Below are 27829 nucleotides of genomic sequence, written 5' to 3'. Positions count from 1 at the left end.
TATGAGCTTAGTTTTCCAGGAATATCTGCTATGGCCCTGCACTTCTCACATAGGAAGATATCAGGAGCCAGAACGTGGAACTCTTTCTGAGCCACAGAGTCATGAAAGTTTGCCATTAAAGCATTTCAGCCCACAGTCCAATTTCAGCCCAGTTCTCTGCCTGAAGTCACCTTTTAGAGCTAAAAATGTGTTTTCTTGTCTTTTCTTTGTCTGTCAGCTAGGAATAAATGAGCATTACACAAGGAATGCATTGTTCATATCCAGCTTTGCTTAATAACTGTGCTGTGCACAGATTTTTGAGAAGTCTCTTGCTGATTCTAGTATGCATAATAATGTGGCCTACTGAACATAAAACACAGGTTATTTACTTAGTAATAGCCGTGTTTTGCAGAAAGATGAAGAATTTAGCCATAGGAGCAAGAAAAATAGAACAAGTACAACATAAGGAGGCTGGAGAATGGAATAAGCACGGACATGCTTCTCATTTTATAAATGTCTTATGAGATATGAGATCTAGAAGTCTTCTCCCTTCACTGAACTTCAAATATTCTGTGCAGGTGTCTTGCTTGTTCATGACTCTGCTACTGAAAACACTGCCAGTGTGACCAGTTTGGCTTTGTGGGTTTTTGGTGTTTTTGTTTTTTTATAACCTGGGATTTATATCTAATCAACTAGACTTTTCTTTATCACCTTCTAAAGAAGCTGAGGATAACCCAAAGCATCATTTCTCTGATCACTGCAGGTGGAAATTAATCTTGTATGCCTAAAGTAGGGGAAAGAGAAAAGGGGTGGCAGCCCTGGCTTCCATACTTAAAAAAAATAAAAAAGTTTGTCATCTAAAGAAGTTTTATCAGTCTCTCAGAATGATCACAAGAAGAGATGGCAGTCACTGTACCTGGTGCAAGCGGCTGTGCACTCACATGAATTTAAGTTCCTTTTCCAATTAAAAATAAATGGTTAGAAAAAGAGATCACCATTCCTGGTTCCAGCGCAAAGCCAGCTGATAGGATGTCAATCCTGGTTTCAGCATCAATCCACCTGCACTGGTCCAGCCCATGAGATGTCCAGGGTCCTGGGGGCACTGCCTGGGCTTGGGAGGATACCTCTCTATGGGCAGGGTTCCTCACCCCAAAGATCAGTGTCTCACTTTCTCTGTAAATTAATTATCATGTGCAGCCCATTCTACCAGTCTTTCTGGAAATGGGGAGAGGCTTTAGGGGTCTTGGGTAGTTTTAATCCCACCCTGTAGCCTATGTCCATTTCCTGTGCTATGTTGTGGTTATTTGTCACAGAAAAATGCCCTATCTCTGGCCCCCCTTTTCCAGCCAAAACTTGATATTTCTCATGTCTGTGTTAATAACAACAATCCTTGGTTATTTCCAACAGACCTTGGTTGCCTCCATGGCCATCCATTTATCAGTGTTTGAGACATACACATTACCCTCTTATCTTCTGGGAGTCAAGAGCACAAAAAAATCTCACTTTGGACCCTTGTTTAGATGACCCCAAGAGAGTGGGGATTTTCCACCGTAGCCACAATTTTTTTTTGTCCTTTTTAACTTCCTTTGAAGGTTTGTTTAAGAAAAATATTATAACAACCATTTGGTTTGTTATTCAGGCAAGAAAAATAAATTTCCAAGGTTGTTAATTAAAAAACAGGTGTCTGATAGATACTTGTTAGATCTTGTGAACAGACAGTGTCATTGATTCGTTCAACATGGGCTTAATCCAGGTGCAGTTTGTCAATGTCAAGGCATAATGAGCATTCCTCAGTTCATAGTGCAGCCACCACAATCCACCCCATGACTAAAATCAACTTCTCTGGGTCTCTGTTCCTGGACATGAATCCTCCTAAGATTTGGAAATGCTGAACAGCAGAGGACACTACAGCAAATACTTGCAGCAACCCAGATCAATTCAAGGCCTTGGCACCATGAGCAGCTGCACTGAGCATTGTTTTCAAAGGTTCTGCTTCTCTTATACTGTAGTATCTCTATGGTAAAAGAAAACATTGTCCGTAGAACATCTAGGACACAAACTTTTGTAATACTGGTATGAAATTTTGAACTCTCTAAGGAAAATAAACTGTCACAAATCTCCTCACTTTCTACTGAAGGGACAAGATAAATTTCTTCCACTCTGCCTTTCTCATTATAGATATAACGTGTTCTCAAAATATGTATATATTTGCATATACATATAAAAATGTATATGCCTGTTTTAAACTTGCAGACAAAAAAGCCTCTTTTGTCTATGATTTTGTCTCTCTGAAAAACATGAGAGAGGAATCATATGGGATAAATGCTGCTATCACACACTGCATATTGCTAAATACATTACTTGATACTACTGATAATATCACAGCAAAAAGCTGAACAGACAAATTGTATAGTTAAATCATGTGTCATTTATTTAATATGTTGTAGACATGTTTTTATATTCAGGTCTTTCCTCCTTTCTGGTTTTGACATTTAGAGTTTTGTAAATAAATTAACTCTACGGATAGCATCGTGGGAAATTTTCAAAAACACTTGCTGCATGTAGGAAAAAAAAAATGGTTTTGGTTTTACTGAAATTTTGGTCTCTTGCACAGAGCTCTGAAACCATGCTCTAAATGTGGGTAAACACTATAGGAATCCTAAAAAAATATCTTGGCTTTTGGGCCTGAACAATAAAGATCAAGCTGCAGTGATTGGAAAGTCTGATCAGAAAGGAGATGCTCTCCCAGTTATTTCTGAACATAGTGCATGACTTATGGATGAACTGGAGTCCATCTTCTGGGAAAACAGTTTGTCTTGTTTAAAACCTTCCTCATGAGAGTTTAACAGATTTTTCTCAGCAATCTGTTCACATCGTTGGTTACCCTCTGTGCTAAAAATGTTCTTTTTACTACAAGTTTACATTTTATTGCCAAGACGTGTGAAACTCCAATTACAGATACTTCCCTTCTGTGACAAAGAGAGGCCTCCCATCTGGGTAACCCAAAGGTCTAACTTCATCTCATACCTGTAAGGAGACAAGCATGTATGGGTTGTTCCCTGCAGCTGTGGTTCACAGCTGTCACAGCAGGACTGCATTCTTACTTTAAAGAGGTGATGGGTTTTCCTTTGGATTCTGCAAACAGCAGTGGTGCTTCGGTGGGGAACAGGAAAGCAATCTGCCTCCCTATTGCTCGATTGAATTGAGTACAAGGAATGCATAGGGTGAAAGGGTGGGTGGTAATTATTCACGCAGTGACAATGATTTGATTTTTTTCCCTATTGTTTCCAAAGAACCTTAATGTGAGTTTTGGTGATAGGTACAGCTTAACCTGCCAGCCAAGACTGGGGCAAGGTTGCCGCCTAGTGCTCACTGTGAGCTGTCATAAGGCATTTGCTATAGTCAGGTTCAGGTGTGGAAAAAAAATGCAAGCATCAACATCTCAGATTAGCAAAGCTTTGGAAATCACGTAGGCTTACATACCTGTTGTATGAAAAGGATTTTAATTCATTGCTTTTTCATCAGACTCAGTTTGCTTCATTTTTCTTATTTTGTGGCTCTGGCACGAATAACAGATTGCTAAATGTGAGTCACGTGTTTTTACTCTCTGTCAGAATGTATTAAAAAAATTCCCAATAAACTGCCAGAATCATGTGGGGTTCGTTAAAAAATATTTGAAGAACAGTGAAACTTCTTTTTCCAGAATTACGTTCTCAAAATCAACTTTGTTTTGAAAGAAACCTCTCTTACACTGTGTTTCCTTTCATCTTGCAGGGGGAATGGCTGGAATGGTTTCTCTCAGTGTTCTCTGTTCCTTAAAATTAAAACCATCTAGGAAACTGGAGCAGTTAGTTCATACAGATTCTAAGCACTCCACCTTCTGCACGTTACAATTTCTGCAGGAGTATAAGCCTGAACTCCTGAGTCCCTTTGCAGCATTTAGTTGTGTGCATTCAGAGTGCGTGTTTGCCACCGTATGAACTGGTTGTTGCACAAAATCAGTAAAGCTGAGCCTGTGCATGACTGCTCAGAAAAGGTCCATCATGTAAATGCAAGAGGATATTTCACATCATTTAGCAGTATTGTGTTTGTACTCCTACAGTTGTTCTCTAAATTACCTGAAACCTCTTCCTCCATTTTCCGGTGCTTTTTTTTTTTTCTTTTTAATGAATCATGAGGTTTGTCACATCTTTACTGATTTAGAATTTGTCTGGGTAGGATAGATGCATTTCTGGTGGAACCACTTTTTATTTTTGGTTTGCCCTTTCTTACAGATGTACATCACAAGCACTATTAAAACAAAGAGCAGCAGGCTAGCCAAGCCTGTGCTATGTCTGGGAACCCTGTGTGCTGCCTTCCTCACTGGGCTAAATCGAGTGTCTGAGTATCGAAACCACTGTTCAGACGTGATCGCAGGCTTCATCTTGGGGAGTGCTGTAGCCTTGTTTCTGGTAAGTCCATCAGTCTTTCTGTGTTCCCTTTAAATATACCACATTAAAAAACAAAACAAAACAAAACAACAAAACAAACAAACCCCTAAAGCAAAACAAAACAATTGCAATCACTTGTAGCCTGCAAGATCTAATTATAGCCCCATCTAATTAAAAGTATTATCAAAGAAAATCCTAATATGAAATCAGGTTCATACTAATTGGTAAGTCTAATTCAGTAGCATTTGTAAATTTTATATATTTCAATTATTTGAATTACTCTCCATGTTCTTACTTGATCTGTCCTGGAAAATGCTACAAAAGGTGGTGTAGATTTCAATAGCAAAAGGAGGGTGTGCTTGAGACTCCTTCTCTGTGTTGCAAAACCCCTCTGTTTTTCTTGTATTTGGCAAAAATGTAAGGTACAGTGTGTTATCTGGGGCTCTGAGCTGTGATCCTGGTTCTCAATTTTGTTTCAGACCATAAAAGAAGCAAAAAAGAAGGGAAAGTCAGGATAAAATTCCCTTGGAGATAAAACTACCTCCCTTTGCATCTTTTAGAGAAAACCTGAAATGGTTCCCCCCTCACAAACATACTAAAATATAGCAAAGGCCTTCCCACAGAATCTAGGAAGAGAATCTCTCCAGACTCTGAATGTAACTGTCTCTCCTATGGGCTGTGTGGTTTAAATGTTTTGTTTGGTGATAGGTCTCTTGCTGAGGATTTACTTACACAGCAAGCAGTCCAGGTCACTCTCACTATTACCAAGAAATGTGCCTAGTTCCATTTAATCAAAATATGCTTCAAAACTATCCACTGCATAGCAACAGACACTTTATCCCTGTAATCAGGAGGGATTAGGTTTCAAAGATCCCTTAAATCTTGATTGTCCTGTCGCTCTTTTTTTTTTTTTTTTTTCTATTCTGTACTTGAAAAAGCATCAACAAATCTTCAAGCATCATTTATTCCTGTGCTCATTTCAGATAAAAATATGTCTACAGCCTCTGACCTGAATCTCCTTGACTTTAATGTGAATAATTTGTCTAGTTCCTGCTGGGAAAGGCAGTTTAAATCTCACCCATGCAATTTAAGAGGCAGCTGCCCCATCTATCAGGCCAGGACAGTGTCTGTGCTCCCAGTACCTGTTGGTGGCAGTGACAGCCTGTCCCCAGCTGTATTTTGACCTTGCAGACCTTCTGGCACCCTCCAAGTGTCACAAGCTGAATTTCAGAGTGGTGGAAAGGGTCTCCCCAGAGGAGTGTTGTCAGATCTCTGGCACTGATCCTGCTGGCACAGGACCCACCAGGCTGCAGCCTGCTTCTTGCTTGGGTCTATGGCAGTGAAGGGGAGCAGCCAGCAAGTAAAACACTCCACCAGTAAATGTGTCAGCTCCTGTGTACCTTCTTTTTTCCGTGTCTTCAAGCTACCCACTGCTGTGCACGGTTGCTCTTACTGGCATCACCATCACCACATGTGAGTGGTGCTGTGAGTCTAGTCATGCATAAGGGATAAATATACAAATCAAGGGTAAACACAACAGTAGTGATGCTAGAAGCATGCAGGAATGATGCTAAATGGTGCCATCCAGATGTGAGGGAGGTTCAGCCATCTACAGAGCATGTTCACTGTTTGAAAATGACAAAGTCAAGAGTCTGAAGGGAGTATTTAGCCAGTTAAGGGCATCATTTGGGTAGTGTGTGGTTCTGGGATGATAAGGCATATATGGGGGTCTCTGCTGTTTCCAGTGTGAGAATGGTTCATCACTAAAGCAGTCCATCATGCCCAGCCATGTCAGTAACTACTCTGCATCCCAAGGCTGACACAGATGATGCCTTGAACCCAAACCCAGGTTAAATTATTTCAGCTGTGCCCCACATAGTAATTCATTCCCTCGCCAGGTTTTTCCTGGGGAGGGAACATACTGACCTCACTCTGTTTTTTTTCTGCATTGCACAGGGGATATGTGTTGTCCATAATTTTAAGGGCAGTCATGCAGCTCCTTCTAAACCGAAGCCTGAAGACCCAAGAGGAATGCCACTAATGGCTTTTCCCAGGGTGGAAAGTCCTCTAGAGACACTGAGTGCACAGGTACTGTAAATATCTTACCCAGACCATCACCAAGCACATTTTCTGTTGCATCAGAGTAAAAAGTAGTTTTGTACCTGACTACATGTGCCTCATTTCAAGCCCATGGAACAGAGCGAAACTGTGTCACAGCAGTTTGTTTTAACGCATTTATCCCTGAAACTACCAAATACTATAGATCTTCTGCCCCCATACATGTCCACAGCTAAAGAAGTAAGATTTCACATGCCTCACAAATGTTTCCTTATAAGAATAGAAAACTGAGAAAAAAGTAAAAATAATTCTGCCTATTTACATTCTAGAAAACTTTTGGGATGTATGAAGGATTTATTCTTTCCTGAGGATAAACTAGTCTGTTTTATTCTGTAATAAAAATATTACAGAGATTAGGTGTTTTATTCTTATTACTGTTTTGGTATCTTCTATAATAAGAAGAAATCATATACCTTTTCTAAGTCATCCAAAGAAAAATTATTAGCATTCTTTCAAGCCTGCAAAAAAATAGCTAGTGGGAATATCGACAATTTAAATGGCTTGTGTTGGCATAACTGCATCAGACCCAGTCTTTTCAAAACAGACAAGTAAATGCAACCTGCCAGAAATTCTGGGAACAAGGATAAATTGTAGCCAATTAGTTATCTGAAATACACTGATGTAATTTATTTGGTCTTCCAATTGTACTTCCTTTATTAGACGGCCTGTTACGCAAGATTAGTGGAAAGATCAATAGCAAGTTTTGTTAAGTCTTTGTGAAATAAACTGAAAAGAGGATTTTTTTTTTTTTAAGGGAAATATACTGTCTCTAATGTCTGGAAATCCTTTGCTTAATTGAAAAGTCAATTTTGATTAGGCGAAGATTTACTGGAAGTCTTTCCACTAAATCTGCAGAACTGTGTGCATTAGATGTTCTCTTGATGGGTTTATAGTCCAGAAAGTAAGTGCTACTTATATATCTACATTGTGTTGTGTAGACAGAAGGGCTGAGCAGGTGAAAATATTGAGCTGTGAGAAATACTTTGTCCAGTCAACTGTTTATAGCTACTGGACTGTGAAATGCAGGTAGGGACTGAACTTTAACTGTTGATCTAACTGAAATCTACAAGATAATTTTCTTAAATTATAATTAAGAACTGGTATAATTATAATTAATTATAATATATGGTATAATTATTGACCATAGATCTACATGCAAGTTTTATTTGTGAGGGTTTTTCCCACTGCTTTTGCACACTAGTAGAGTATGTCAGTGCTAGACTGCTGTATAAAAATGTTCATGTGTCTGCCTTTTCCTCTTTGCAGAATCACTCTGCCTCTATGACTGAAGTAACCTGAGATGGGAGATCGGCAGCTGAAGCTATTTTTTACTACCCTCCAGTAAAATACTTCAAGACACACAGTTACTAAATGTTTAACTGTGACGACTAGTATTATGTTATGTCTAGTTAGAGGCTAATGTTTTGTACTTTTTTTGTATGAGGAAGTGACGTAGCTTGCCCTGATTTTTTGTCAGCTTTAATATTATTATGCTAGACTTTAAAAGCAAAACAGAAAAAGAACAAAAAAAACCCTTTTCTTGTTTCAAGTGTGCACTGAGGAACTACATCTATGGAATTGTTGATGTTGTTATGTGATATTTGTACACAATTTTTTTTCTTCTCAGTTTTGAATTTATATATCTTGGGGGGGAAAAATTCACTTTTACCTTTTCTTACCGTAAGAAGTTCTGGGTCAGATTCTCATCTGAGTTAACTCAGCATGGATCTGCAGCAATTGCATATATTTAATTAATATTAAAACAACAGTGATCAGGAATCTAACCTGAATAATACTATCAACAAGAAACAAAAATCCATCCTTGATTCAGTGAGCTACTTAAGTGTTCCCTAAGAGTTAATGGACTTCAGTTACCACCCAGTTCCCAGACTAGAAGCATGTTCTTAAGCACCTCACTGAATCAAAGCCTGATTGTTCTGGTGTGGGTGATTGTGCCAGTTATTGAAGAATGACTAAAACAACATCCTTGGTCTGCAGTATAGACAGACAGGACATCAAAATTTATAGTAGTAGCTGATAGCATGTGAGCTGACTATTATCATCTCCCTAGACCCTCCTTCCTCCCCGAGGCCCAGCTAAAGCTCCCAGTGAAACCTGGCTTCAGGAATTGACTATGGGGATATACAGCCACCACTGTGGGGCTCCGGCTGCGCTGTAAGTGTTTCATCATTTCATCATAGATTTGTGGGGTAACTAATGACACTGGTGCAAAGGAAAAGTGGCACCACTCCTAAACCAGGGTGGCAATTCCTTGGCATTCAAATTGGCATAGCCAAGAAGCCAGTTTTGCTGCCCAAAATGTATTTTTTTTTTCCTGAGGGGCTTTGACAAGTCAAAAAAAAAAAAAAAAGACTGAAAGAAAAGGAAAGACAAACAGAAAGACAGAGACAAAAGAAAGAAAAGAAAGAAAAGAAAGAAAAGAAAGAAAAGAAAGAAAAGAAAAGAAAAGAAAGAAAAGAAAGGAAAGAAAAGAAAGAAAAGAAAGAAAGAAAATCTGAATCTGTAGTAGCAGTCTGCTTTTTTTTGTAAATTCTGCCATACAGAATTTATATCAAAACTGCTATTTTACAATTCAATAACTTTGTCTAAGCATTATGAAGACAACTCAGTATGGGTTGGGGATGGGAAGAACAAAACTAATCCCATTTACAATAGTTAGAACTAGGGCAAAGGCTTCATTAAATGATTTTTCACTGTTTCTAGGATTTTCCTGCATCTCATTCTTCTAGCATGGTGATAACTGCTGTGTGTTTCCTTTAAAGAATGGAGCCTTTGTACTTTTACTGGAATGTTTACCTCACATTTCCATGTTGGTTCTTCTCAGCTTTTTTTTTTTTTTTTTGTATATTTTTTCCAAAACAGAAGCAAAAAAAAAAAAAATTATCAAACAAGCAAACACATGAGCCAGTCTTTCATTTGCCTATGACACAAAGAAAATCTGGAATGTCTGTGTCTGGTTGTGTGGTGTTTCTTCCTGCTGATTCCTGCTTCTGGCTTAGGAATATAAGGATCAGACTTGGGCCATGCTTTCTGTGGCCATGAGGAGCCTTTGCCAAGTGTTCTGGGTTCCTCACTGCAGCTGTAATCAAAATTCCAAAGGGAAAAATCTGTTCTGAGTAATTTTATTAAGAAATACACTCCCAAGCTGGCTTTTTCACACTTTCGTCTGATTTTCACTACTGCTCTGGCCTAAAACAAAGAAAGATGCATGGACAGGGCTTCTATTTATTAATTTATTTATTTGTAATTAAATTCAACTGAAGTGACAAACTTTTAAAAGCCCAGGGATAAAGTGATTAAGCATCTAAAAATCTTGCCCTTCCATGGCACAGGACTTCAATGTCATTTCAGATTTCTGCTTTTTCAGCTTATTACAAGCAGTTAAATGTTTTGCATCTCAAACACCCATGTGTTTGATCTCTCCCCTTGTACTCCAGTCCTGCAGCTTCCTGTGCTGAAGGAAGCATGAGGTCTGCACCTCCAAGAGACTGGTACGTCTGGGATCAGGGAAATGGCAGTTTGACTGAACTCAGACACAGCAAAACACAAGACAAGCTGCTGTCCAGCTCATTTCTTGCCTGTCACAATTCCCAGTCCTGTTTTTCACTTTGTTCTGATCACATTACATGAGCTATCAAAGTTACGTCCTTGGAGAGACACAAAAAGGGGAATGAGCACAAAGTGCAACTACAACTGAAGTGTTTTCCCAGATAGTGAACGTTAAAGATGAAACAAGGAGGCACAGGTATCACTGACTTTGATGGAAGGACATAATTTCATGAAAAAGTAACTTCCAATTCACTGCTCCTAAACAGCCTCTGAAGCCAACAAGATGAGTTAGCCATTTGTCACACTGTGGTTTCCCATAAGCTACAGAGGAGGGATTTATGAACATTCAGCCTTCCATAGTGATCAGTGAAACATCCCCAGTGCACTCACCCCAGTTCATCCCGTAGTGGAACATGTAGGTGTGTACACTTAGACTATTCTGTCATTCTCCAATAGTCAAAAGGAGAAAGAAAGCATTTCCTAAATTTCTTCAGAGCTTTTGAGAAAAAAGCAGCACTTGAGACGTTTGCTCAGTTAAGATAACTGAGTACTGTAAATACACAAAAGCAGCAGTGCCTGAGTGTGCTTCATGCATCTGCAGGCTGAAAGAAACTAGGGGAGCCTGGAGCAGTACAACCAGGACATTTCTGATTATTCCCAGAAAGATCACATAGACTTTTAACCTCACTGGAAACAACTTGTTTCATAGAAAACACTCATGAAGTACCATGCATTTCTCAGACTGTTTATTTTCTTGTCCTCCTGACTTCACTGCTTGCCTCCTCCAATTAAAAGCAGACCTGCCTCATCAATTAGATGGGAAGAACAACTAACACCCAAAGAACTTAAAAAATGGGGCCCTTAACAAGCATTGGAGAATTCAACAAGATGCCTCAATAGCAGCTGATTTTATAGGGCTCTCCGCCATTACTGAGTGATTTCAATGAACTTCTATTACTGAAAGTCACAGATTTCACCCCAACCAGGGGGCTTTCCTGCTGCCCTACAGGCACAGGAATGCTCTGTGGGGGGACTCACTGCTGCCAGATGATTTTCAGGTTCGGGGGCAGCTCTGCGGCCGCGAGTTCATCGATCTTGGTGCCGTCTTTCATGGGGGTGCAGTAGAAGCCCAGCACATCCCCGGCGCAGCACATGCGATGCAGCTGCGAGTTGGGGACAGCGTGCCCTAGCTCTGCCGCCAGCCGGGCCAGCAGGCGATACTTCAGCCTGTTCTCCTGCAGGGGAGCCTGCTGCCAGTCGTCGGGAACAGAGGGCCCAAAGACCTCCCTGACGTGGCCCTCGAGGCAGCTCTGCAGGTCCTCAGGAGGGACGTAGCTCCGGCGGAGTGGCGGGGGCTGGATCAGGCTGGGCTCGCTGCTCTCCTCCTTCTCAGGAACTGCTCGGTCTGCTTCCACTTCTCCCTCCTCCTTCCTGCTGGCACCAGAACACATGTTCAGCCTCTGGGCTACACAAGACAGAGTCAGAGCATTTTTGTACCCGTGGTGTTTTAAACCACTCAGTCCAGGCACTCCACATATCCCACGGACTCATCAGGTCTGTTACCAGAAGTGCACAGGCTTTCCCCAAGTGCTGCTCCCCACACAGGCTGCCTCTGCAGAGCAATCACACCCCCCAACCTTATTTCATTGCTCTGAGTGAAAGCAGGATTTTAACAAGATTAGTTACTTGTTTTCTGTTACAAACCCATTTTCTAATTTGCTGTGAATAAAAACCATTTCAGAAAATAACCACTCCTACTGAAGAAAATCAGTGCCCATATGTAAGAAAAAAGTAATTATTAGTTTTAAGACAAAAATTTACCTTCTCATATGCCCCAATCTAGTCAACAACCCATGTATGGTTTCACGCAAAATGTTACAGAGGAACTGTTTCTCATTCCTGCGAAAACCCTTCCCACTCCTAACAAAAGCAGTAACAGCTCTAAAGGCTCCAACCCTGCACCGCCAGTAGTGCACCTCGGTGGGCGCTGGTTGCCCAGAGAACCTGAGGAGCCTCCTTCCCTAAGAACACTCCAAAGCCTCCTGGACAAACCCTGAGGGCCTTGCTCAGGGGGTGCCAGGCTAAATGACCTACAGAGGGCCACGGCCCGGTGAAGGCCCAGCATGACGAGAAGGCCAGACGCCACCCCCACCCTCTGCCCTGCGGGTACCTGCGGCCGCCCCAGAACGCCCTGAGCCCCACAGGGCCGAGCTGCGGCCTCCGCCGCGCCGCCACCCACAGCGCCCGCGCCGCCGCCATGCTGGGAGCGCGCCGGGCGCTGCCGCCGCCGCCGCGGTGACGCATTTCTGCCGCGCCCCGCAAAGCCTCCTGGGAAAGGTAGTCCATTCCCTCAAGCCTGCGCCCTCGCTGGGAAGTCGAATGTGTGGAAATTCCCTTCAGAAAAGCCGTTCTTTGATGTCTGGTCTTTGCGTGCTTTCAGGCCTAATCGACAGGAAAGACCATTTTGTCCGTGTAACAGAAACTAGTCAACAAGCTCTAAGTGATGGCCAGGCCTTTGAAAGGCAGGTTACTTCTTGGCTGAATTGCCTTGTTGAGGTGTAGGGCTTGACAGGCTTCAGTTACCTCAGACACAGGCGAGGTTAGCAAGTCTTGGAAAGTAGGATGTACCACTGATGGTGGACACAAAGAATGGAGAATTTATGGGCACAAGGATATTTGGGAGAACCCCCAAGGAAAGGAATAAACTGATAAAGCCAATGCAGCAGCTGTGCTGGATCAGCTCCGGTGGGGCAAAAGGTAATTCCAATACGGTCATCAACTCATGGCCACCAGTTTAAGAAACCACTGACTGAGCATGCAGACTAATTAGCATGAGAACCAAGAGGATCATTAACTGACAGCAAACAGAATACTAATTATTATGAAAACTAGATAACTTGTGGTCATTGAATATTAATTCCTTTGTTTACTAATATATATAAATAGGGGGAAAATTTTGTCATCTTGATGGTGGTTTATAAAAAAGAGGGAGAGAGACTTTCTGCACAGACAGATGGTGACAGGATAAGTGGGATGGTTTTAAACTAAAAAAGGGAAGGGTAGATAGTTGGAATAAATTCTTTGCTGTGAAGGCAGTGAGGCCTTAACACAGGTTGCCCAAAGAAGCTGGGAACGCCCTATCCCTGGAAATGTTCAAGGCCAGGTTTGGACAGGGCTCAGAGCAACCTGTTCCAGTGGAAGCTGTCCCTGCCCATGGCAGGGAGGTTGGAACTAGATGGGTTGAAAAATATAATTGTTTGGGTCATTTCTAATGCAAATGATTCTGAGATTAATCTTCGATCAGAATATCAGTAGGGTGCTGTCATGTGGGGACCCAGAGGACCACAGCTGAAGCAGGAAGGAGGTGTTATTCCTGACACTAACATCAGACTCTGGAGTGTTTTTTGGCAAATCACTTGCTCTTTGTTCATTGTCAGGATAAACTAAATGCAGACCTTAATTATGCAGTGACTAGATCCACATGAAGGATTTTGGTTGTTTATTTATTGCCTGTGTGACACATTGGTTATTAACTCAAGAGGCCATGAGGAGGTGGTTACAGGCCAATGATTTTGCCTGTTTTCCCTGTATTTGTTGGCAGGAGCAGCGAGTGCCAGTGGCCAGGAGGAGCAGCCAACAGAGAGAGGTGACCCTGCAAAGGTGTGGAGTCCTCTGGGTGACCTGGCCCTGGCTGCTTAGGGGGCTGCTCCAAGGCCTCATGGGTTGATTGGTGTAGCACGTAGCCAGGCAAATATTCTTACATAAACCTAGGCCTGCTGTTTTTGCCATTTATGCCTTTTTTTCATGACCATCTGACTAGCTTTTGCTAACAAAGCTTACACCTTTAAAAGGGATATAGCAATGTGCCAAAGGTCGAACCATGTGTCTGCAACATCAGCCTCATTACTCAAGCTACGCAACAGGTACACCAAGATGCCTTCATGCGTGCTTTTCGTTAATTATTGTGGAAAATGCCACCGTAAAGGTGGTTTGTGAGGACAGACTTTGCACAGCCCTGACTCAATGTGTGCAACACTAACACAGTGTTTACCAGCCTCCTCTCACCAGAAATGGCTCTCCAGAGTCATGAGATGCTTCTGAGGGTATTATTGTTTATCTGTGGCCTGACTCCCCAGCGCTGGTTGCTGGCTACATCTCCCAAATGTTGTAGTGTCTGCCAGACTTCTGTGGCAGTATTAACCTCTCCAGCTGTGCCACTATTGGGTTATTTCCCTTTGATACCCTCAGAGTTTCCCAAACTCACCAGCTGCAACACTTTGTCACTCAATCTTTTAAAGGACCACAAAAACCCACAAATACGTGGAAGATATTATGAAGTTTACACAAACAAAAAGAATTGTGAGGTACAGATTAGTTTTCAATTACTGTTTTATTGACATGATTGAATACACAGTCAGGTTTTATAATTCAGGATTGTGGCTGCTAAGTGTGGTAATGGGCAAGGGTAGCTACTTGAATTGCTAGGGAACTACTAAATCTGCCTGCTATTCCAGGGGTTGAGTTTCAGACTGAGGGAGGGTGGGTTCATGATTCATTGGCAGCTGTTTGTTGTTTGGAAAAAATTCCCTTTCCTTGGAACGTGCAAATGAAAAAAAAATATCCCCTTGGTATATTGTGGGAGTGAAGGGTGGAGAGGAAGCTAAGCCATTCTATCTCCAGTTTGGCGTAGGGTAAGGGAAATTAGATTTCTATATTTTTCTTTCATTTCTGAACATCTTCCACTCTGTGAGAAGGGACAAGAGGAAGGAAGGTTCCTGCTGTTTCAGTAGGTGTAGCTGGCAGTGAACAGTGACTGTGTGGCAGCTGTGTCATTCTTCCCAGACTGGACATATTGCCCCCTGCAAGCCAAACTGTTAATCTGAAAAAGAAAGGGGGGAAAAAATGAGGGAGAAACAATCAGCAGCATGGAGTAGGAAAAGCCGGTGTGTACAGAACAGCCAGCAGAAATAACAGAATAGTGCCCTGGGTGAACATGAAGTGCCAGGAAGGGTAGGATCAAGAGCAGCCTTACGAGGGTGACAAGTCACCTTCATGGTGACAGCTCTTCTCTCTGCTCAGGGGAAGCCTCGTACCTGTGCCCGCTTGCGGAAGGCCTCTTGAGCAGCCTTCTTGTTCTCATTTTTGCCCAACCATGCAGCCAGGGCAGAGGCTTGCAGGGCTCTCCCATAGGAAAAGGTCAATTTCCAAGGCTTAGGAAGAGGGCACTGATTCATGGCATTCAGGTTGAGAGAAGCCTCCTCTTCACTCTGACCTCCAGACAGGAAGCAGATTCCTGCAAGAAAGCGGTTTTGAGGCTTAGAAATACAAAGTTCTGGCCACCTCAATCCCTAATCTTTACTTGCCAGAGGAGCAGGCCTGTCAGACGTAGGAGAGAGAGTGGGAATGGAGAGATAGGAATGAATCAGGAATCACCAGGAACAGCAGCAGGAACGGTGCGGAGGAGAGTAGTGACAGTTGCTATGGCTACATCCTGAGGGGTGTACTTCTTGGAGCAGGAATGCCCAGCCGTCACCATGTTGGGTTTCAGCAGTGTCCCCTCTAGGTACACGTGATGATCATTCAGAGCCTTGTAGACAGCAGCCAGAACCTGAAAATGGGAGGATTGAATACAGACCTCTGCTCAGATCTTCACCTCAGGCTGCTTGGAAAGACAGCTTGTTATTTGGTAGTGTAGCAAAATTGAATTGAATTTTGCTTTCTCATGAAATTTATTTCTAGGGTTGCAGTTGTGGAGGCCCCACTGCTTTTGAGATTACCAGGATACAACTATGTATATTTAACGGATTTGTCCTTGCTGAAATTGAGGTAATTTGGTTTGGTCCCGATTCTTCTTTTTGAGATTGAGAATGCTTATATTGTTATTGAAGTGAAAATCCAAAAGCATGGAAAATACTCTTGGATTTCCTTTTAGTTATGTGCCTAGGAGCAGCTCATTTTTGTCATGCAGTTATGAAGACCATTTTTGGTCAAATCACTTTAAGATCTGTGAGCACAAACTGCACAAAATTTAACTGCAGGTTTGTGAGAGGGAGCACAGAGGGAGGAATCTCTTCTTACCTTCTCTGTGACATACTGACAGCGCTGAAGATCATGGTCTCCATCAGGCAGGACTTCTGGCTCCACAATGGGCACCAAGCCATGCTAGGAAAAGAAAGACAGGGGATTCTTTAGGGCTATGGAAGTAAAACTGTTATTTTTGTTTGTCCTGACTTTGGTGGTATTCCTTCATGCTGTGCTGCCCTTCCTCCTTGTCTTTCCCAAAACCCTCACAGGGACTCTCCTTTCAAGCTACCTAGTGTATTATCACAGGGAACAGGGAGAAGGGACAGCAACATCTCAGGAAAGGCTGCTGGAGGGGAGGTACCTGCTGGCAGATACTGGCATAGCGTGCCAATGTGTTGGCATTCTCTTGGATGGCAAGTTGAGAGGGTGTTGTGCTGGAGATCTTCAGCACTGCACGCCACTTGCCAAAGTCAACACCATCTTTCTTGTACTGGGCACAGCGCTCAGCCAGCCCATCCAGCCCTGCAGAGGAGAATAATGCTTCACTGAGAGCTGCTCTTCAGCATGGAGATCTGGAAAGTACTGTGACTTCAGCCAAGGCTGCATCTCAGGTAAGTCATCCTATGGATTTTGCTGCCTGGGCCATAGCTTAGGCTCCTTGGGCCTCTCCTTACCTTGGATGGTGGTTTCTCCATTTGTTCCTGCTAGAGGTGCTGTGCCTTTATCCAGCTGTGGAGGTCAGAAAAACAGGAAAAGTTACAGAAAGGTGAGAATTAGGCTATTTCTTACATTCCTACCCATGTCTGGTCTGTCTTTGAAGGCAGACTGTTACTAATGTGTGGACCTTAATATGTTTGGGGTGCAAAGGAAGGAAATGTTGGAGCAAAGGGGAATAAAAAGGAGTGAACTGGGTAAGAGGAGGAGTAGTGTGTATACAGATGCCTCCAGGGAATGGCTCAAGAACTTTATTAGATGTGGAAAGAGTTAGGTTTAGATTACTGCATGGAGAGACTTATTTGCAGTGAATGGTGAGTAGGTAAGAGTTGGTGTATGAAAAGTTCCAGCATCTAGTTCCAGAAAATGTGTCTCTAGTTAGTTGTACAAAAGCAATGCAGAGAATTTTAAAACCAAGGACAAAAATGAGGGGGGAGGGGGCAGTGTTTTTCAGAAGACACTGCAGCCCCATTTATCATTTTCTCTGAAAATGAGATTTGGGTTATTGTGCCAGCCCAACACATACAGATACTCACCTTAATTCCCACCACAATGCCTTTTTCCTTGATGATTGCTGGGAATGGCTTTCCACTGCTGTCTTTCTGATAGAGAGTCTCATGGAAAAGGATCACTCCTCCAATGCTCTGGTTGATGGAAGTGTCTGAAGAGAAGAGGATCTCTCTAAAAGCTCGGCGGTTCTCCTCTGTGTTCTCCACATTGATCCGCTGCAGTCTATTCCCCATGGTACCTAGTAAGGTGGTCAAAGAGGTTCTAGGCTTGGCTGGCCTCCTGGTCCCAATAAGCAGTAATGAACTTCAGTTCAGAGCTTCCCTTCTCAACCCATAGTTTGTAAGCTTTTGTTGTTATAGCTGCAGCGCTGCCTGGCTGATTTGTTCCGCTCAGACAACAGTTGCAAAGTGGTTTACATCTACTCAACTGATTTCAAATATGAAGCAAAACTAAAAGGAAAAAACATCTTGCATACTGCTAACTTATTGATGTCCAGAACTTACCCACTGATTCATCTGCAGCTAGGATCCCCTTTCCTGAAGCCACAATCCGCTGAGCAATGTCTGCAAGAGCTTTCTTCTGCTCTGGAGACAGTGCTGGGAACTGGTGGGTCATGTTGACTTATCTGTAGGAGAGAATTCCTGTTATAAGTAATTACAAGTAATAGCTGGAGACTGTGAACCAGTGACACCACTCAGATGTTTCCTCTGCAGGGCTCTTGGTGCTTATGTGGTCCATGTTATCATAGGCAATATGACTAGAAATCCATTTGAGTTCTTTTAGGCTTGACATGTCTGGAAAAACTAGAAAGAAATGCAGTAGATACATCCTGCCGCATCCTTCTAGAACCAAAGTGGGAAAGACTCTGCATTTTACGTGGATTTGCTCAGAAAATAAAGGAAGGTCAGTCTGTCATAAAAACATGCACCAAGTAACAAGTAAGCAAATTGCTGACTCTGCATACTTTTTGGTTCCTGTCAGTAGAATGCCAGTTATTCATTGCTTATCTTTACACATTTCCTAACACTGCTTCTCTTCTATTTCCTACCTCTGTTCGCAGTATTTGCTGCTGTGTCTGGTTGCTGTTTCTAGTCCATCCCTAATCTTTTGCCTGGGTTTGTAATTCTTCTCCCTATGCCTGCTTTCAGAACTGTAGTGCATTGCTTCCTCTACAGAAGATTTGGAGCCTTAGGAGAATTCAGCCCTCAGTTCTATATGTTTAGCTGGGGTAGAGGGTTACCAGCTGCAACTACCCAGCACCTGAAATCTTGGTTCTTTCTTGATGTGACAAAATTCTTGGTCTTAGCAAAGTTTTGGTTATATGACATTAAATTACAGTTTATCATATGTGATAGCTAAAGCAATACCTCTGTTTTTACTAATGGGTGGTAAATCCAGTAGGTATTTAATTAAAAACAACATAAAATATCTCAAATATCACATTTTCATTCAAAACAGCAAGACTCTGGACAGTGTTTGCATTTTCTATTCCCAAACTCTGCCTGAGTTTGAGAGGAGTGAGAACATGCCATTTCAAATTTCATCAGAGATGGCCAGAAAACATTTCCCCCTATATAAGCATGTAGGCAGTCAAATCCCACTTCTTATTTCCCAGCACACAGATGCTGAGTTGCCAGGGAATCCTTGTCTTATCCTTTCTGCTGAAGAGCATAATGGGGAGAAACAATGAAGAGTCTGTCTGCTATTCATGATAGGGAACAGAGTTCTGTATTGCACGTCAAATGGTGCCAAAATTTTCTGGCAACTGTGCTATCAGAGTATAGTAACAGCTGCAAATTCATGTCCCTGATTTATAGCTGGAGCTACTTTGGTACTGGTAATGTTATCCTGCAAAATTCAAATGACATTGTCTGCCAGTACAGACCAGTCAGATGCAGGTCTGCTTTACATCTTTGCAAGCTGAGCTTGGAAATTTTCACATGCAGCTTACCACAGAGTGAGTAATTTGAGGTTTAGAGGGAAGATGAAGGAGTGCAGGATGAATACTTAGTTAAATTAGAGAGAGTTCCCTGCTTTTCAAAGGGCTAAAATGCCTTCTTGCTGTGGTCATGGTGAAACAGGCTTAGCTGAATCCCTCTCTCTGACTTCCAGCCTGTGGCCAGAACTCTGGGAACCATCCTTCTACTGTGGTGGTCACAGCCCCATAACTCCCAACTCTTGGCCTTTTCAGCTCACTCAGAAGAATTTGAAAATCTATGGTTTATGCTGCATAGCTACTTCAGTTCACCTACAACTCTCCTTATCCCTCACCTGCTTTCTGTGTTGGATATGTCTTAAAAAGAGAAAACTGGTTTGTTACTATGATTGCTGTAATAATAGCTTGGTGATGAGCACCTCAGTTAAAACCACACTATTGTTAAATAAGTTGTTATGCAAAATTATAAGGAGTCACTCTAGTAGTTTAGAGCCTCGTGGACAAGATTGGAAAATTGTGCTATAGCAAGAATAAGATTGTGTCTAAGGTCAGAGTTAATTAACTGCTAAATCAGGGGTGAAATTTTAGAGTTGCAGTTTGGAGCTGTGTTACAGCACCAGGAGGTGTATCCAGGTAACCTTGAATTCAGCTGGCCAGACTGCAAGATCACCAGTTGCTCCAGTCATGTTATGATGGGTACACTTTCTTTCCAGCAAGGCAATAAACAATGAGGCTAATGTCTGCTCTTTCTTACTTGTTCCAAATGTTTGCCTAAAGATAACAAGGGGACACTTATCACTCAAAACCAGCTTGCAAGGCAAATTTTCAAGATACAGAAATATGAGTTTTCAGTGAATAATGCTATTCCAAGTGAAAACTCTGAGAGACTGAAACAACAAAGTGATGAACTGGAAGACAGCAAATTAGTTCCAATTTATATGCAAGTATCTCACTGAGTGTAGAGGAGCAGGTGGAGATCTGCCCAAAGTCTCCCCAAAATTATCTTTAAGGCCATGGTGAGTGGTTCCCAGATACTCTGCTGAGCTACAGGGACAAATAAAAGGCACGGCGTTTCTAGCTGAAATGGTGAAGAAATTAGGACAAAAGAACAATTGTAAACCTTGTAATAGCTCAAAGGTGCAGAATGTTCTAGAACTCTTGATTTAGGATTTTTTTTTTTCTGTGATTCTTTCATGAGAATAATAATTTCTGACAATCTTCATGTCTGCATTCAGAAAGGGTGTATCTGCTCAAGGTCCTGCTCTGAGCAAAGGAGCAGGCACAAGAGGAGTGGAAAAGTCTTACACTTCAGTAACATTTCATTAAGCCACTATTGTAAAGAATAAACTCTCAGCACATCCATAAAAGCATTAATTTTACCATTTTCATATCCCCTCAATCTGGATATGTCACCTCACAAGTCCTGAGAAAAAACTGCCAAAGCTGCAAAGCTCATTTCAGTCTTCCAAGAATGAAGCCTATTTGTCTTAATCTGATTTATCTGTTTAAATTGACAACTTTTCCAGAAAGAAAAAAGTTCTAATGAATTGTGATCTCAGTAACAGTAACTGGGAGTTGTCCCTCCAAGGTGTTTCAAGAAGCTTTATTTTTATTTACCCACAGGCTGTGGGCTAAGTGTGATAAGCTCAAGTGATTTCACACTGATTTTACATTGTATGAATGTAATGCAGTCTCTTTGTAGTATCTGCTTACTTTTTTTTTTTTTTAAGTAGAATTATAAAAGAACCTCAAAAGAATAAAACTGCACAACCCCACCCCCACCCACCCCCCATTCCAGCTTTTTAGCTACCTGGAGCACTTATCAGGCTTCAATAGCTCCTTAAGCAATCTAATTTATTTATTCAGCCTCCATCCTCTGCCCAGCAGGAGATGGGGGTGTAGAAACAGAGGACAGCACAGCTGTAAAAGTAAATATTGTAATGCTGAGATCTTGGGTTTCTCTCAGCTACCATAAAGAAAGAAGGGCTGAGGGGAAATGCATTATGGCAGCACAAGCACTTGCTCCTGTTAATAGTGAGAACCAAAGAGCAGAGTCAAGATGAATAGCAGAAGGAACAATGTTACATTTTGCTTCCAGTCATCTTAGAAACTTCAATACATCATTGGCATATTTTCTTTTCAAGAACCTCATGTGACTGGTATCTTCTGATCTTACATAAAATCTCACCTGAGTCCCAGTTTGCAGATGGGACAAGACTGAATCAGAATATCTAAGTTTTTCTCTTGGGTCTCTGCACTGCCTTATTTTGTAAAATTGGATCCAAAAGTACAGCACCAAAGTTTTAAACTACAGCTTGTATCCCACATGTGTAATTTTTTTCCTGATCAATTACTAGTAAATACCGCCCTTCAGCATCCTCTCTTAACAGTCAGCAATACAAACTCTGCACACAAGAAATTTGCTTCCAAAGAACAAGGTTTGAAGAAGAAGCAGCTGAATATATAAACAGATAAATACAGTTGTTAGAGACAATGAAAATTATTCAAACTTTAACCTATCACATGAAGGCACAGTGTTGACATGACTGAATTTACTTCTCTTTTACACTTACATGCTTAGAAGAGGCAGACACATGATGACGTAGGCACCTTATATTCTCTGCAGGGGACATCTGTGGTTACTGACCTCAGTTCTTTGTAAGGACCTCCATTAAAAAGCTGTTTCTAAATAAGTCTGGTTCCTTGGGCGTGGGGCAAACAGATGGGTATGAATGGCTGGGCAAGTCCAGCCTTATCCAGCTGACAGAGTACATTCTTACCTAGGTGGCAGAAGACACACAGCTGGCAGGACTACTTGATATGTCTGATTGATGGGCAGCCATCCAGGGGAGCCTGGACATGGGAGTGGGAAGAGGCCAACAAGAGCACCGTGCAGTCTGGCCAAGACAGATGCCCAGACATTGCCTGAGGTGCAGAGCACTGGCAGCCATTCCCCAGGACTGGTGGGATGAGGGAACAGCTCTTTGGGGATGGCCTAAGGCCCTGTCAGGTAGCAAGATGAACAGGGCCAGCAGCAAGGGTCCAAGCATCCTGTGTGAGCAGGGGTCTGGCCTGGAAAGCCAGGGGAGAAGATGGGTTTATCCCCCCTTGCACAGCACTCCATAGTTAACATCTGAATACTGCATGCAGTGTTGGGCCCCTGCAGTACAGGAAAAGTACTGACAGACTGAAGTGAGTTAGTTCAATAGATTCTACCAAAAAGGTCAGTGGCTGCAGCACTTCCTCTGTGAGGAGAAGTCTGCAGAGAGGTCTAGTTCAGCCTCAAGCAGCAATGGCTTGAGGGACAACTCTCAGCAGTCCTCAGTACCTACAGAGTGTGATTGAAGAGGCAGAGCTGGGCTTTTCACAGCAGCTGGGACGGGACAGTGAGAGACAACAGGCACAAGCTGAAACAAAGGCGATTAAGACTGGATATGAAGAATCCAATCCAAAGCATTACAGGCTTTTTTTTCATTACTAGGACAGCCAAGCAATGTAACAGATTGACAAAAAAGGCTGCAGTGTCTCCATCCTTGCAGGCTGCCAAGATGCACCTGAATAAAGAACTGAGCACCTTGGTCTGACCTCATGTCTAACTCTGCTTTAGGCAAGGGGTGCTTGGACTACAGACTTCCTGTGTCCCTTTCAGCCTGAATTACCCTGTGACTCTCAGTGAGTACCTGTTTTAAGGAGTCAAGGTGGAAGTGGTACCTCTTCACATCTATGAAAGAGCTCTCAGGAAAGAACAGAACATGCTTCCCATTATCTTTGCACTGAGATGAAGGTATTGGGTCAGCAATATATTTAATTTCTGGATTCTAAAAAGTCTCAAGGGTTTGAGACAAAAGGAGATACTCAGACTTCTGTCACCTAGAAAAAGGGGTAGATGTTTTTGATTGACATGCTAATGTCACCATCTCATCAGTCCTTTGGGGCATATATGATTGTAAATTGCTTGGTTGTTTTTTTGCTCTCTGAGTTTTTTTACCATCCTCATGTTCTGTCTAGAGACTTTGATTCAACCTGCTGTTGCAGGTGGAACTGCAGATCTGAAGTTCCCTGTGCTGATTCCCATGTTAACCTCAGAGCCCTGAGCAAATGTATCCCTATTTCATTACTCTATCAACTGCGAAAGGAGGTTATGTTCAGAGACCTGTCCTCTGCAGTCAGTGCAGAGCACTCAGAATGGCTAGATTTGGCTAAGGTGGCAAGATTATTGCTTGGAAGCAAGTGTTATTAGGGAGAAGCTACTTCTCTTTCAGGGCTGGACTTTTCTCAGAGAAGGCAAAAATTTGTGGTTAGACTTGAATTCAAGTCTTGTACTGCCATCAGGGGAGGGTGGGGGAAGCAGTGGTGAGTCTCAGGTAGACTAAATAGTTTTGGGTATGCACATAGGATAGTTGAGTGATGGAGGATCACAGAATCAGTGAAGATTTGAGTTGGTCAAGCAATTTCCTGAAGCTGGCTGTACACAGCTTGAAATGTTACAGCATACAGAAGCAAGAATAGGCTTTGCTTTCTTGCCCTGCAGACCTTATACCCCCCTTGCCAAATAATCTTATCAGAAGAAGCTGTACAACAAGCACGCACAATTGCACTTCTGTCAGCACTGATGTTTGTCAGGACCAGCTGCTTTCTCCAGTCATTCTCTGTTCTCCTTGCAAAACAGAAATTTAAAAACAAACACGAAACAAAGCAACAGAAAGCAATGCAGGTATGTTATTGCACTAGTCCCCTTAGGCAGAGGATTCACTTATGCACTCCAGGAGTTCTGAGTGAATAAGCTTAAGTTAGAAAGCCAGTGTTAGCAGCAAATGGATCATTTTAGAAGACCACTGCAGAATGGCTCAGCGCTTATTTCTCACAAGCTGTTCCTGAAACAAAATTAAAACCAAAACCAAATTTCCCATTGTAGATAAACATACCAGGTCACAGCTGCTGATATATGTACTAGCTTTAAAGTTTAGAAATTAAATTATTATACTTACTTGTTTGTGGGCAGTGTCTCTGCTGCTACAAGCTTCTGGTGAGGTGTTTGCAGGCAAAGAGATCCAGTCCTTCTAATCACTAACTTTTATAAAATTCTTGGTGGGGCTTTTTACCCCCCGCCTCCACTCTTTTGTTGTCTCTCCTCCCCCACAAACTGTCAGGGGACATGTCACTGCTCAAGGTCAGTCATTGGCTATCAGACCACCACCACACACCTCCAATGGGACTTGGTCATGCTTCTGCTGTTCCTCCCCTTTCCCCTCCCCTGTATATATAAGGTCATTCATCCAGTAAAACTGAGATGTTTTCCAGTTATTTCAAATTATTTCTCCTCTTTCTGAAACAGACTAAAAAGAAGTACAAGAGAAACTATGGAAATTGCTTACAGGTATCTTGGGCACAGCTTTATAATTTAGAGTTAGGTCTTCTGAAAGCTTATACTTAGGAAATTGCAGGAAGAAAGAGCAGAAAACAAAATGCAGAAACAATGCAACAGATCCTTAACTGCATGAGGTGATATCATTTCAGGGGCTTCCTAAATGTTACATTGCTTTTCCTCCCTGGAAACCCTAGCATGAAACCATGTGTTCCTTTTCCAGTTGGTATATGGAAAGGCAAAATGTGATGCTACGGTATCAGGTATAATTATAAAGTTTAATGCAAGTTCTGATTTTCTGTAACACAATGTACCTGGGAAATTAATGGTTGTCACACCACATATGCCCACTTTGAGGTGCACAGCTGCAAGCCAGGTTTCCCCCCAAATCCCACTGAGATGCCCACCCACATTGTGGTGATATGCAAACTTCTCTGTTGCTTAGCAGAAGTTTTCAGTGAAAAACACTTATGCTGTATAAATGGTGTATCAGTGTTGCAGTTTATATGAATCCACACTACAGTCAGGTTTGATTATTTGCTTTAATTTATTTCTCCACATCCTGCAGGCCAGTACTCCTGGAGGGAAGTATAGCACAAGGACTGCTGGACAAACATCATACCCTCAGCAACCTTGGACATTGGCACCTTTTTACCACAGAGACCTAGTGTTTGTCTGAAGAATGACGTCGTTCCTCCGTTTGTTTGGCTGCTGCAGTGACACTTTGGCCTTTACATGGACAGGTGAGACCCTGATTTCTCTCTCCACAACACTGTCTTCCTCCTTGAGCCGCTCTTGTGCAGCTGCATGCCAAGGGCAGTGCTTGTAGGAAACCTTAGGAGCCTACCGGGCTGCCAGTCAGCAGAGAAACCTGAAGGAGCTGACAGTGCAGTCCAGTCAAAACCTTGTGCTTGTGTTCCTCTGTTTTCCTCCATGCTGCCCTTCCTGTTCTGTGTTGTTTGCTGAAAGAAGCTGTAGTACATAACATGGACATAAATCCTTCCCTGCTTTACAGTGTTTGCTTTACATTCCATTTCTCCCATCCTAGCAGAAAGACAAACACCATGGTGTATTAAAGTTTCATTACCACAACAGAAGCATCTAATATAGATTAAAAATATTTTTCATTAAATATCTTATCTAAGACTCTCTTGAGACCAAGAAGGTGCCATAATGGTGGTCTTCTTCAGAGTCATAATTTGAATCCTGTTGTTCCTGGTTTGGCTAGAAGCTTACACAGGAGGTTAGTTCTTGGAAGTGTTTTATTCTCAATCTCATCTGTGATATGGTCTCACAGGCTATTAGAGAAAATCTTTGGGAGTCTTCTTGAAAAAAAAAGCAGTGTCAGACATTTTGATGCACTTTTAATAATTCTCCACAGCCCACCTTGCATTCTGAACTCTTCAGAAGCATATAAATGTATTTCCAGATGGATAATTGCTGGTATGTGCCTTTCCAGGCCTTCTAACCCTTCGATCCAGCACTCCGAGCACAGGATTACAGGTCCTCACAGATATTTTGAGGACACAGGGAAAAAAAGGAAAATATACAAGATGCTTATCTTTTTCACTTAATTTAGGAATGGGAGCCTTTTCAGGTCAGAAAATGGAATGAAGAATCATAGTAGATGATGTCTCTGAAAGATGTTAGCATGCAGACCTATCACACTGACCATACTGTGCAGAAATAACAGTGATATTAAAATGACAGTGAAAAAGAGTACATACTTCCATCACACGCAATCATACTTTGGGGATACTTGGACCTCTTAAAATGCGGCTATAGTAGTATGGTTTCTTTAATAATAATAGTAAGAGGGAAAAGCTTGCATCATGAGTGGGTATGCAGTTTACTTGCATTTACCAAACAACTAACCTGGTACATAAAAAGCACCAAATCACTGCCTGCACTAACTATTCCATGCTAAAATTGGTGTATTATCCAAGCTGTAATTCTGTCTCATGGAGGTAGTGTTTGAACTCAGACCTGGTAACTCTCACACCTTTCCAGTGGCCATGCAGGCAGGGCTCCCAGTGGGAGTTCAGTTTCAGAGGTTGAACCATCTCTCCTCTGCATCCTTGGGTTTCCTCATCCCCTTCAGCTTCTGGCATGGGAAGGAGGACCCAGGACAAAGATCCCAGTCAAGGATAAGGATAGGGTGAACAAGAAGGGAGGTCAATTGCACTAAAGAACAGCTACTCTCAGGTTTTTGTATTCTTAAAAATGGTTATGCAGACTATTGCAGTGATTGCTGATACATTTTTTTAGTGAAGAGTATAATAATTTATTAGAGAAATTATTACTTGCTGGTTTTGAGTTTTGGATGTCTGAGAATTGATTGCTTAAATACAGGGGGAGCTCTGCACATATTGTGGCTTTTTTATGTGTTCATGAAAGAGTTGATATAAACAGTCTTGCAATATAAAAAACTTTATAGCTGTGTTTGAAACATCACTGTAAACAAGATGCATAACTAGTTGCAGAGCTTAAATGTTCATTGTCGTGCCTTTTATAGCATAGAAACAGAAAGCAGTAGTTAGCTATAAAAGAGATTGATTAAAACACAAGAAATGTGTTATGACATAAGTGAATTTTCTATTTGAATGGCTTGGAGCCTTTATTAGTGTCAACTTTCTCATCTGAAATCCCCATATAGAAGTTGACAGAAGTATGCATTTAAAAATATTAAGGACCATTGAAAACTCTATTTACATGTGGCATGGGTTATTACTTTGGCCTTAATTTGTGGGTTTTTTGGAATTTAACAATTTAATTGCTGTCTTTGTTATATCCAGCCTTGCTGTCAAAGGATCTGATAGTTGTGCACTTAAGTTTTAGGTGAAGTCTTGCTGGATAAAATATATTAAAATCAACAGAAAGCTTGTTTTAAAGATAGATATAAATATTGTAATTGCTTATGATTTTCCAGATTGTGATTTTTATTGTCTTTGTCTAGCAGTATAATTCTCATGTTTTGCCTTTAACTGCTCAAACGACCTAGCATCTTAAATAAAAAAATAAGTAAATGTGAGAGAGATAAATTGTAGTACACCTCAAAAAGAATGATGAAAAACAAATAGATGAAGCAACTTCAGAGATTATATGGTCACCACAAGAAAAATTACCAATATAAAGCTTCTCTCTGCACTTAAGTAAATAAAATTGTACTTTTGGATTTGGTCA

The 27829-nt window shown here is 41.8% G+C and overlaps 3 protein-coding genes and 1 long non-coding RNA gene across 8 annotated transcripts in view; 2 read left to right on the top strand and 2 right to left on the bottom strand.

Annotated features, from left to right (window-relative positions):
• PLPPR1 (phospholipid phosphatase related 1) overlaps positions 1-9304 on the top strand; it is a 126512-nt gene extending 117208 nt beyond the window's left edge. For all 3 annotated transcript variants that reach the window (XM_021546349.3, XM_021546351.2, XM_021546350.3), the window contains exons 6-8: positions 4254-4430; positions 6366-6497; positions 7794-9304. In XM_021546349.3, coding sequence (XP_021402024.1) covers positions 4254-4430; positions 6366-6497; positions 7794-7826 — 342 coding nt within the window. In that variant the 3' untranslated portion in view covers positions 7827-9304. The remainder of the gene's footprint in view (positions 1-4253; positions 4431-6365; positions 6498-7793) is intronic.
• A 463-nt stretch (positions 9305-9767) lies between these two features.
• LOC110479234 (large ribosomal subunit protein mL50) lies at positions 9768-12386 on the bottom strand. 2 transcript variants are annotated; one of them, XM_021546347.2, is made up of 2 exons: positions 12268-12386; positions 9768-11531 (listed from the first exon to the last, which is right to left on the bottom strand). In XM_021546347.2, exons 1-2 carry the CDS (start codon positions 12354-12356, stop codon positions 11132-11134), a joined length of 489 nt encoding a protein of 162 aa, XP_021402022.2. In that variant the 5' UTR covers positions 12357-12386; the 3' UTR covers positions 9768-11131. The 2 variants fall into 2 exon arrangements, with proteins under 2 accessions (XP_021402022.2, XP_021402023.2); XM_021546348.2 differs by having other exon boundaries at positions 9768-11528.
• Positions 12387-14468: 2082 nt separating this feature from the next.
• LOC110479238 (fructose-bisphosphate aldolase B) lies at positions 14469-24402 on the bottom strand. The gene is made up of 9 exons (XM_021546353.2): positions 24270-24402; positions 17849-17970; positions 17372-17583; positions 16796-16850; positions 16483-16643; positions 16176-16259; positions 15531-15705; positions 15191-15390; positions 14469-14976 (listed from the first exon to the last, which is right to left on the bottom strand). Exons 2-9 carry the CDS (start codon positions 17958-17960, stop codon positions 14881-14883), a joined length of 1095 nt encoding a protein of 364 aa, XP_021402028.1. The 5' UTR covers positions 17961-17970; positions 24270-24402; the 3' UTR covers positions 14469-14880.
• Positions 16656-27829, top strand: part of LOC110479240 (uncharacterized) — a 33811-nt gene continuing 22637 nt past the window's right edge. Inside the window, exons 1-2 of one of the 2 annotated variants that reach the window (XR_013341603.1) lie at positions 16656-16732; positions 25215-25389. This is a non-coding gene — a long non-coding RNA (uncharacterized LOC110479240). Of the gene's footprint in view, positions 16733-24580; positions 24659-25214; positions 25390-27829 lie in introns of those variants that run through there. The other variant, XR_002466896.3, reaches the window with a different exon arrangement.

Source organism: Lonchura striata, chromosome Z (assembly GCF_046129695.1).
Source record: "Lonchura striata isolate bLonStr1 chromosome Z, bLonStr1.mat, whole genome shotgun sequence".
Lineage (NCBI taxonomy): Eukaryota > Metazoa > Chordata > Aves > Passeriformes > Estrildidae > Lonchura > Lonchura striata.
The sequence above is the reverse complement of the archived record's forward strand: the minus strand, read 5'-3'. Positions and strand labels throughout refer to the sequence as shown.

Excerpts from the sequence above, each read along its gene's own strand:
- LOC110479234 (XM_021546347.2), bottom strand. The coding sequence starts at position 12,356 with ATGGCGGCGGCGCGGGCGCTGTGGGTGGCGGCGCGGCGGAGGCCGCAG. Across the intron at positions 11,532-12,267 it reads GCGTTCTGGGGCGGCCGCAG|CAGGAAGGAGGAGGGAGAAG; the intron begins GTACCCGCAGGG and ends TTCTGGTGCCAG.
- LOC110479238 (XM_021546353.2), bottom strand. The coding sequence starts at position 17,960 with ATGACCCACCAGTTCCCAGCACTGTCTCCAGAGCAGAAGAAAGCTCTT. Across the intron at positions 16,260-16,482 it reads ATGCCAGTATCTGCCAGCAG|CATGGCTTGGTGCCCATTGT; the intron begins GTACCTCCCCTC and ends TTCTTTTCCTAG. Across the intron at positions 15,706-16,175 it reads GTCAGTATGTCACAGAGAAG|GTTCTGGCTGCTGTCTACAA; the intron begins GTAAGAAGAGAT and ends TCCCATTTTCAG.